The sequence below is a fragment of the Meleagris gallopavo genome, chromosome 13, assembly GCF_000146605.3.
Source record: "Meleagris gallopavo isolate NT-WF06-2002-E0010 breed Aviagen turkey brand Nicholas breeding stock chromosome 13, Turkey_5.1, whole genome shotgun sequence".
Lineage (NCBI taxonomy): Eukaryota > Metazoa > Chordata > Aves > Galliformes > Phasianidae > Meleagris > Meleagris gallopavo.
The window spans coordinates 17552884-17562914 of record NC_015023.2 but is presented as its reverse complement, the minus strand read 5'-3'; the positions used below and the strand labels follow the sequence as shown (position 1 = coordinate 17562914).

General features: G+C 62.3%; 3 protein-coding genes across 5 annotated transcripts; 1 reads left to right on the top strand and 2 right to left on the bottom strand.

Annotated features, from left to right (window-relative positions):
- Positions 1-13: 13 nt before the first annotated feature.
- UTP4 (UTP4 small subunit processome component) lies at positions 14-4711 on the bottom strand. The gene is made up of 16 exons (XM_010718160.3): positions 4486-4711; positions 3835-4026; positions 3670-3754; positions 3470-3559; positions 3029-3240; positions 2766-2937; positions 2595-2686; positions 2178-2274; positions 1765-1829; positions 1529-1651; positions 1250-1409; positions 1019-1125; positions 806-901; positions 526-711; positions 271-381; positions 14-163 (listed from the first exon to the last, which is right to left on the bottom strand). The coding sequence occupies exons 1-16, from the start codon at positions 4642-4644 to the stop codon at positions 47-49; spliced, it is 2064 nt and encodes a 687-aa protein (XP_010716462.1). The 5' UTR covers positions 4645-4711; the 3' UTR covers positions 14-46.
- Positions 4712-4731: 20 nt separating this feature from the next.
- On the top strand, positions 4732-6384 carry CHTF8 (chromosome transmission fidelity factor 8). 3 transcript variants are annotated; one of them, XM_003209894.4, is made up of 4 exons: positions 4732-4799; positions 5319-5368; positions 5443-5560; positions 5639-6384. In XM_003209894.4, the coding sequence occupies exons 2-4, from the start codon at positions 5346-5348 to the stop codon at positions 5834-5836; spliced, it is 339 nt and encodes a 112-aa protein (XP_003209942.1). In that variant the 5' UTR covers positions 4732-4799; positions 5319-5345; the 3' UTR covers positions 5837-6384. The 3 variants fall into 3 exon arrangements, with proteins under 3 accessions (XP_003209942.1, XP_019475396.1, XP_010716461.1); XM_019619851.1 differs by having other exon boundaries at positions 4747-4769; XM_010718159.2 differs by having other exon boundaries at positions 4759-4843.
- A 1189-nt stretch (positions 6385-7573) lies between these two features.
- HAS3 (hyaluronan synthase 3) lies at positions 7574-10008 on the bottom strand. Its single transcript, XM_010718158.2, has 3 exons — positions 9193-10008; positions 8688-8789; positions 7574-8610 (listed from the first exon to the last, which is right to left on the bottom strand). The coding sequence occupies exons 1-3, from the start codon at positions 9811-9813 to the stop codon at positions 7687-7689; spliced, it is 1647 nt and encodes a 548-aa protein (XP_010716460.1). The 5' UTR covers positions 9814-10008; the 3' UTR covers positions 7574-7686.
- Positions 10009-10031: the final 23 nt, after the last annotated feature.

The window sequence follows — 10031 nt, the reverse complement described above, 5'->3', positions numbered from 1 at the left end:
GCGGGACCGCGGCGTGAGAACAGCGCGTTTATTGAGGCGGCCGGCGCTAAGTGCCGAACTTCTTCTGCTGCACGGGCGGCGGGAGCTCCGCGTTGATGTCCGCGGCGGGCCGCTCCACCGTCACCAGGCAGCGCTCATCCAGAAGGTCCGCGAACAGCAGCGGCTGCGGGCACAACGGTGTGAGTGCAGGGAACGCGGCAGAGTGCCGAGGGCAGCGGTCCCAAGGGCGCTCCATGGGGATGAGATGCACGCAGGGACCGCGCTGCTCACCTGGAACTTCTTGCAGATCTTGAAGGCGTGGAGCTGCCGGTGCCGGGCAGGCTCCGAGAGCTGCTTCAGGGTGCTCTGGTTCACCAGCAGGGCGTTGTTGTCGGGCAGGGGCTGCGAGCACGGCCCGTGTCAGTGCTGCAGCTCGGGCACCAAGCCCTGTGCTCACCCCCTGCAGTGCTGCACAATACCCGCCCTTCCCTTTGAACCAGCACAAGCAGCCCCTGCGAAGCCCCAGCAGTGCCCTTCTCAGCTCACCAGAGACTTGTCGAGGACACACAGCATGTAGACATCATGCAGCAGGATCTGCGAGGTGTTCTTGGGGTTGAAGGCGATGTGGGTGATGGGCGAGTCCCTCTCCAGCCAGAGCCTGTGCAGCCCGCTGTTCTGCACCGAGCGGCTCCAGGCCGTGTACTGCTTCTCAGGGATGCTGAACTCAAAGAGCTGTGGGGCAGGAGAGAAGGTCCCCATCATCAGCCCAATGCCAACACACAGCCGATCCCAAGCAGCACGGGGCTGCCGCAGGCACAGCTCCCACCTGCTGGTCCGAGTAGGAGATAAAAAGGTTGTTGGTTGCTGGGTGGATGGCGAGGGCTGTCACCGCGCAGCTGTAGGTGGGCACCGTGCAGTGGTGCTGAAAGGCAGAAAGACAACACTCTGCCCCACGTGTCCTCTGCCACCCGCCGGGATCCTCCCCAGTGCCCAGCTCCAGGGAAACCGCAGAGGACCCCACACAGAGCCCTGCCTGTACCTTGAAGTGTTTCAGGCTGTAGACGTGCACCTCCCAGTCCCCGCTGACCGCAGCCAGCCAGTTCCCATCAGCGCTCGATGCCAGCAGGTAGACAGCTTCCCGGGTCCCTGAACAACACACACACAAATGCTACACAGACACAAGAAACCCTTAAACTACTCCAAGGTGTCCCAGATCTAGGGCAGCACCCTCAGCCATGTGCCCACAGGGGCCACGGTGCCTGCTTCCTACCTGCAGGTGGGCGCAGCGTGTGCAGGTGTTTGCAGCCCCCCGGTTCCAACAGCTGCACCACATGGACAGAGCCTCTGTCAGAGGCGATGAAGAGTCTGCCCGAGTCGGAAGCACACTGCAGCTGGTAGGCTGGGAGCAGCAGCTTGGGCACGCCAGGGACCTTGCAGGTAGAGAAGGCAGCATTGGCAGTCACACTGCTGACGAGCAGCCCTGCTGCTGCTGACCCACGCACTGCGTCACCAGCAGCCCCAGCTCCCTGTGAGCCCCCCCAGCTCTCACCTTCTTGATGCTGATGTTGTCGCCCTCGTGCTGCACACGGTAGAGGTGGAAGCGAGAGGCAGTGCTGTAGGCAATCCAGCTGCCACAGGGTGAGACGCAGCTGCAGTAGATGTGCTCAGGACCCTGGAGATGTGGAGGTGCTGAGTGGGGTCTGCAGAGCACCCTGGCACCTGCAGCTTGGCCATCGGAGGAAGCAAAGCTGCCAAGCACGGATGCCAACCCCAGTTCAGCCTTACCTTGCTCTTGAGCTGCAAGAGGTGTTCTGGCATGCGGCTCAAGGGAAGGACCTCTCCATCCTTTCCTGGAATGACAACCAAACATCAGCAACAACAGAAACCACGCAGGCCCTAAGAGGCGGGTGAGAATGGCAGGGGACCCAGGGGGCGTGGTGCCAGACACCAGGATGGATCCAGACCCTTCCCTGGCTGCCTCAAGGCTAAGTTCCTCAGGGCACCATCCAGTTCAGCAAGAAGAGTATGTTGCCAGCAGCAGCACCATGGTCCTGCACAGCACTGGGTAACACAGCCATAAGCAGAGCTGGGCTGCACCATTCCTCTGCTGCCCTGGCAGATTGCACCCTGTAGTCCTTCAGACATTGCCCTGGGGTTAAACACAGAGGTCTGTACCCAACAGCCACCTGCAGACGTACCAGTTTTATTAGTAGAGCCAAGTCTCCAGAGCTCCAGGTGCTGGGAGAACTGGAAGAGGAGGAGCCGGGCTTTCCTGGCACAGGAGACAAGGCGTCGCTGCAGGCAGAAACGGGCACATTATCATGGACCACAGCTTGGCAGAAAGGGCAAGGCCAAAGCCTCAACGGCTTGGGCTGCCAGCAAGGAACAGCTCAGGTTCTATGGGATGAGAACCAGGAGAGGGAGCCGCAGCAGGACCAGTAGGACAGGCTCATCAACTCAACTCTACTCATCATCTCACTGCATTACAGGAGCCCACAGGCGTGGGCCAGCGCCAGGAGGGGACCCAGCGGGGCAGGCAGGGCCTGGCTGCTCCCACAGAGCTCACCTCATGGCCCCAGGAGCCACCACGGGACCCTGCTTAGAGCCACACTCACGTGGGGAAGGGTGAACTTCCTCAGCACTGCGTCGTAGCTCTTCTTCTGCACCTTCTCCATGAGCGGGCGGATCACCAGCTGGGCATCCAGGCCTGAAAACCAAGCGGAGCTCATACAAGCAAGTACTGGGGGGGGGACTCCACCCATTGAGCTCCTCCACACAGCCCTCACCTCCAGAGATGAGAGCTGTCGGGGTGTGCACCACAGCTCGCACGTCGTGAGTGTGATGTTGGAATGGCTTCGTCTTCACCCAGCGCTTCTCCTGGCCGCCTGTCTTCACTGGCAGCAGCTGGAACTGGTAGGTAGCCCCTGCCGAGGTGCCCACCACAATGCTGTCCTCTTCCTGGGAAAAAGAGAGGGCTGTTGATCACAGGGCACAGAGATGGATATCACCTGGGTGCTGGCACTGCTGTCCTGACCCAGGGTGACCTCACCTCCGACACAGCCAGTGAGAGGGCAGCTGAGGTGCTGACAGTGTGGGAGTCCTGCAGAGTCCCTCGCTCCCAGTCCCAAAACTGCACTCTCCCAAATGAGTCTGAGCTGATGATGGTGCCACTGGACAGGAAGGCGATGCTCCACACAACACACTCACGCTTCTTGGACTTTGGCACATGATAGTTCACCATGATCCTCTGGGCTGTTCGGCCTGAGGTAGGGAAGGGTTGTTCAAGATGGGGAGAGAGTGGGATGATCTCAGGCTCCTCACTTTGTCCTTTCCCTGTGTCCTGTGAGCTGCAGGACTCTCAGGCAGTGCCAGGCACACATCCCAAAGCATAGACTTGTGGCTGCTGATGGTGCCCCAGGACAGGGGACACCGCAGGCTCCCCCTGAAGGCTGCTCCAAGGAGCGATGCCCCTCTCCGAGCAGTTCATTACCTGAGCGGACATCAAGCACACGGATGAAGTTGATGGAGCCAGCTGCCAGGTGGGTCCCCGAGGGGTGCCAGGAGAGGCACAGCACACGTCCTGTAGAGACAGAAGCTCCAGGTGTGCTCCAGGGCACAACAGCCTCTCAGTGTCCAGAATGGTACAAGGAGTAGACAAGGGGATGGCCCTGCAGAGCCCCCCACACTCACCTTTTTGCCGGTCCAGGTTCTTCTCAAACTGAACACCTCCAGGCACCACCTGGAAGAGCTTCACCGAGCCATCCTCACAGCCAATCTAGAGATTGGGGGGGGTAAGGATCAGCTCCTGGGGGTGGCAGCTCCTCTGCCATTGTGAGCCCCATCCCTGCTGCTCACCGCCAGCTGTGTGCCGTCGTTGTTGGCAGCCATGCTCCAGATGGGTCCCCCGAAGCCATCGACAGCGTAGGCCGGGTGCAGCCGCTCCAGGTCATACTCAGTGATGTCCCCACACAAGCCGGCCCCAAAGAGCCGCTCCCCCGCTGCCCAGCACAGCGCTTCCACCGAGCGTGTCTGGTGCCCGGGGATGGCCTAGGGAAGCAGGCCCCATCACCACAGCTCCGCTCCACCTGTATCCCCACCACCCCTAACCCTGTGACCGCTGGTTCCCTGCTGCTTCTCCCCTGTCACCCCACACCCCGGTTCCTCCCGAGATCCTGTTAACACTCCAGACTTGCTCTTCCCGATGACCCCCGGTTCCACACTGTCACATGACCCGGTCCTCCACCATCACCCTCCATTCACCATCCCCTCCATTCACCCCCGGTTCCCCTCTATCACTCCACCCAGTTCTCCCCTTCGTTCCCCTCAGCCCCCAGCCCAGTTCTCCCTGCTCTCCCTCCGTCTCCCCTCCATCACCCAGACCCGCTCCCCCCTCCTGCCTTCCCCCCCAGACTCCCACCACCACCACCCGGCCCGGTCCTCCCCGTTCTCCCCGCATTCCCCCGCGACCACCTAGCCCTGTCCTCCCCGTTCTCGGCCGCAGCCCACCTTCTCCATGAAGTAATTAGCGGCGAAGTTGTACACCTCGACGGCGCCGTCGGTGCGGGCGAGGGCCAGGCGGCAGCCGCGGTGCTGGTAGGCCATGCAGCGCACGCCGGCGGGCACCAGCCCGAAGAACCGCACGCGGTGCACCTCAAACTCCCCCATCGCGGCTGCCGACCCCGCTCCGCTCCGCCCCGCCGGGCCCCACGTGCGGCGCCGCGCTCCCGGAAGCGGAAGTGATCCCCAGTACCCGGAAGCGGAAGTGCGGAGCGGAACGGCGGGAGATTCGGGTGTGCCGGGCGGTGGGAGCGGAGCTGGGGGTGCGGAGCGAGGCGGGCAGCACCCAGCCAGACGGAACAACGGGGCGGGCAAAGGGCTGCGCGCACGGGGGGGCACGGGAAGGGCTGAGAGTGTGGGTGGGGCACGGGGCTCCAGGAGACACGGGGGGGCCGGTGCGATTTTGGGGTACAGGGCTCTGGGCGTAGAGGATTCGGTGGGGTGTGGGCATGGGGAGGAATTTAGAGCGTGGGGAGGACATCAAGGCATAGGGAGCAGCTGGATATGATGGGAGGTATGGCGCTCGGAGCTCCGCGGATTTGGTGGGGTGTGGGGTTATGGGGGAGCTCGGGGCATGGGTGGGGAAGCAAGGCACGGGGGGCAGCTGAATGTAGTGGGGCTTTGAATGGAGTTGGGGGTATGGGAACGTTGGGCTTAGTAGATTCATTGGGACATAGAAAAGGATCATGGCACAGGGGACGTGGGAGTGTTCAGGGCATGGGTTTGAGGCGATGGGGGTCCCAGTGCCACGCAGCCTGAGGGCTCTTCCCATCCCCTTGCAGTGACAGCAGCTCTGCAGAGCCCACGTTATGGTGCAGCTTGTTATCTCCAGGTGAGTGGGGGCCTGGGCCTGCCATGCTTGTGTACCCTGTGCCTGGAGGGTGACACCGCTCCTCTCCCTGGCAGTGCTGGTGCAGGCAGCCTGGAGCGCTGGGTGCTGGTGGAGCTGCAGGGAGAGGTGGAGCCGCGTGGTGGCGGTGCGCTGCCCGGGAGTCTGCTGGGAGACCTGCACTATACACGTGAGGTGAGCAGCCCTCTTTGAACCCGGGCTGTGGGATGGCGGTGCCCACAGGGCCATCCTCACCCCACTCCTCCCACGCAGGGCATCCCCGTGCTCATTGTGGGCCACCACATCCTCTATGGGAAGGTGGTGCAGCTGGAGAAGCCCTTTGCTGTCCTGATGAAGCAGGCAGCCGACCCTGCAGGGACGCGCTACGCTGTTACTGCCCTCATCAGGACCAAGCTGCTCTTCAAAACACGGCCCAAGCCCATCATCACCAATGTGCCCAAGAAGGTGTGAGGACACAGACCTGCTGCCACGGGAGCAATGCTGTTCCCTTGCTGTGACGCTGCTGAGGACAGCTGGGGCACGAACACAGCGCCCACCTTAGGCAAGGGGCATCCTGCAGGGCCAGGCTGTGCCCCTAACGGGGGCTGCTCATGGTTGCCACCAGCACTGCTTCAAGCACCAGAACTCAGCTCTGCAGCCATCGTGCTGCCAGCTCTGCCCATCCTCCTGCCTGTGCCAGGATGGCTTGGGCACACTCTCAAGCTGGCTGCCTCCTCATGTTCCCATCCAAAGTCACCCCTGCAGCCAGCAGAGCTGCAGACAGGGTTTACCACTTCTGTTTTAGCACCTTTCCCCCTCGAGTCTCCCCAGACCTGGGAGCCCCTGTGGAGTTGGGCAGGGGGAGCAGGGATGACACACCATCTTTTCTCTGTGCAAGTCTTTATTGTGTCAAATCCACCAGGATATAAAAAACAGACCTCTCAAAATATGAAAAAAATAGGAGTTTAAAAATAAATAGATTTACAAACAATCGGCAATAAAGTGTAAATACGAAAAGAGCTACAAAAGTCTCCTAAAAAATCCCATCTTAAATAAAAAGCCTCACTTGTAGAAAGGTTCTAGCCCTGAAAAGAGGGCCCAGGGGAGATGGCCGTGGGTATACCCAGGAGGACCCAGTGGGCAGGGAAAGGCTGGGAACTGGCTCTTCCCGCCCTCCTCTGCATGCCCAGGCCTAAAACCCAGCGCCTCCCCGCTGTCTAGACGGATGCCAGGTTCCCTCCTCGCTTCCAGAGCTAGGGGGCAGAGGAGGGGCGGTGGAGAAGGCAGCTGGCATGAAGCAGGGACGTGGTTGGCTTTATGGGGCCGTGGGCTGGCCGGACCATCAGCAGCTCACGCTCCAGCTGACCCACGGCCTGGTTTTCCTGCTTCTGCCCAGGCTGTGGGCACAAAAATGGAGTGCCAGTGCCCCCTCCACATGCTCTTTGGCAAAGCACAACAGAGGAGCTGCCCTCCTGGGGCAGCCAGATCCCCAGAATGGAGTTGGAGGGAGCTGTGGGTACATGCCCGCACATACACAGCCATGGGGATGGGGGTGGGTGGCTTTTGGGGACATTCAGAGCTCCATGGAGACAGAGCAGGGGATGCTGAGCCCCCATAGGTGGGCCCAGCTGGCAGCACCAGCCAGCGGTGCCTGGCACTGGCACAGCACCTGAGCGACATGGTGCCAATGTTGGGATGAAATCCAATTTCTGTCCCTAAATCATGGCAGACAAGGGGCTGAGCCTGCAGCCGGCTCCTGCCCATGCAGGGGCTGCACAGGGATGGTGGGGAAAAAATCCTGGGGCGCAGCAACCCCAGCAGCATTGAGCATCACAGCTCAGCACCTGGCTGGACACATGGGGTCCATCCTCACAGTACCACGGGGGGGACATCGGGGGTCCCAGGAAAGCACCAAAGGATGGGGCCCAGCAGGGCAGGGGGAGCCCAACCAGCGGAGCTCCCGCTGTGCCCTCGCACCAAGGCAGCGAAATGCTCAGCGTGGCACAAGGAAGGACCCTGCAGCACCAAGGCTGTGCCAAGCACAGCTCCAGACAGCCCCGGCGCGGCCGCTAGCACCCCCGGGGCTGAGTTTTACAGAAAACAACAAAAAAATGAAAAATAATTAAAAAGAAAAAAAAAGAAAAACAAACCAACAAATAAAAAAAAAAGAACAAAGAACTTAGAATACACAAAATAGACTAGAGCAAGACTTGATCACAAATGCTGACCTTGGGGGGCACTCAGTGCTGCCGCACGCAGGGAGCAGCAGCCGGATGGCCACCGCTGGGTCAGCGCCAACTGCAAGGGGACCCATGGCGTCCTCACACCTCGGCAAAGACCAACCCGCACTGCTCCTGCCGCTTCCCGCAGCGCCGGGCCACCATGGCCAAGTAGAGCGTCAGCAGGGCCACCCAGTAGCAGGCGTAGAGGACGGCACCCGAGACGAGGAAAGCAACCTCGGTGTCGCTGAGCAGGTCCTGGCTGTAGGCTGTGTAGGCCAGGCCGCCCAGCAGCACGGCCGCCCACACCGACACCGGCAGCAGCCCCACAAAGTTGACCACGATGGTGCGGCGGCCCGACGTGCCCCAGCCTGACTTGTTGATGGTGGCGATGGCAAACATCTTGGCGGGCAGCAGGCTGGACATGTAGAGCAGGGCGTAGAGGGAGACGAAGATCATCTCAGCGCTGCCACGCAGGAAGCAGGCATAGGTAGCCTTGATGATGCCCACCAGCTGCACCGTCAGCAGGAAGAGGAGGATGTTCCAGATGCGCCCGCGGTAGAAAAGCTGGATGACGGTGGCGATGAGGAAGAAGGGGAAGAAGCCGGTCACCACCGACTCGTAGGTCATCCAGAGGTGGTGCTTGTGGAACCACAGCGCGTTGTAGAGCCACTCACGGAAGTAGGACTTGCTCCAGCGGGTCTGTTGGTTGAGCCAGCGCAGGTAGCGTGTCGGCGTCTCCGTCAGGCAGCGGGAGCGTGCCGTGTACTTGGTCTGGTAGCCCAGGCTGAGCACGCGGTTGGTGAGATGCCGGTCGTCCCCAAAGCTGCACTTGGTGCCCAGGAAGGTCTGGTGGTACCAGTCCTCCAGGAACTGCTGCAGCAGCGCGTTGCGGTACATGCCCAGCGGGCCGCTGATGCACTGCACGCAGCCGAAGTAGGACTGGCAGGCACGCTCCACGTTGAAGGCCATCCAGTACCGCACGCTGCTCAGGAAGGAGATCCACGAGTCGTACTTGTTCAGGATCTGCGGAGGAGATGGGGTCAGTGCCACCAGTGCAAGAGCGGTGCCCCGTGCACCCCCGCCCTGCCCCACCGCCGTACCTGGACATCGCCACCGACGCCACCGACGCGGGGGTCGGCCTCCAGGATGCGGAGCATCTCGGTGGTGCAGGCGGGGTCCAGCACCGTGTCTGAGTCACACACCTGGGGGCAGAGGCAACGTCGAGCCCCGCTCCGCCGCCCACGCGCGCCCGGCAGACAGCCCAGCCCCAGCCGGGCAAGCCTGAGCCGCGGCCGGCGAGACGAGGCAGAGCCTACAGAGCAGCGGGCGGTGAGGGGAGCAGAGCGCTCCGCTGTGCCGGACACCACTGCCCCAGGACACCCAGTTCTGGTCAATGGCATCGCGGCGGGACACCCCAGCCGACCCCAACCCAGGCATGGGGGTCTGGGCCCCATGCGGTGCTGCACGGTGTCCCCCGGGTGACACCCGCACGCAGCAAGGGATGCACCAAGGAAGCAACACTGAGCTCTCCCGTGCGGCGCTGCACCCCGCAGGCCCCCAGATCACCCCGCGTGTCCCCCCCTCCCGCCTGGATCCCACATCCACCTGGATGTAGTCCACGGAGTCTCCGAGCGCCCGGAAGGCCGTGTACATCACCTCGCGCTTCCCGCCCCACTTCTGCAGGATGCAGGAGTACGTGGTGCTGCGCACCAGAGCCTGCACATGGGCCAGCCCTTCCTGCAGCCCGGCCTCCGTCTCGCCCTCGCCCCATGCGTGGAAGTTACTCCTCCAGACGTAGCTGCCCACACGCTCAGAGCCCATCACGTCGTGGAAGATGTCCAGCATGTAGGTGTCGTCCGGGCCGTTGCCGTCCACCACCATCACCACTTTGAGGTCAGGGAAGGCGATGCGCTTGACGGAGTGCAGGCACTTCTTCAGGTAATCGGGATCCTCCTGGTAGGCGGCGATGCAGAGGGCCACTGAGCGGCCCAACCGCACCGGCTGTCCCTCAGCCCTCATGCGTCGGTGCTCCAGGAAAGCGAAAAGGCTCTGGATGAAGAGGTGCAGCCCCAGGATGGCCCCGTAGAGCCCAAAGGAGAGGTAGTGCTTCTCCGTGTGGATGAACTGGTACCCGGTGACATAGGCGGCCAGGATGCCCCCCAGTACCGCCAGCGCAAAGAGGCTGGTCCCGACGACACGCAGCGCCGTGGAGAGGCTCACTGGCATCTGGGTGGGATGGGACAGTCAGGGCACGGCCACCACCCAGGGAGCAGCGCGATGCAGGCACAGTGACCGGGTGGTCTCCCAGCCCACGTGAACCTCATCCCCATGCAGACATCGCTTTTGGGATTTCCCCCCCCGCAGCCCTGCAGGGCTGGGCTGGAGGACAGGGAAGGGCACGAGGACAACGGGCAGTGGGCTGACCCCAGGGGGCAGGCACAGCC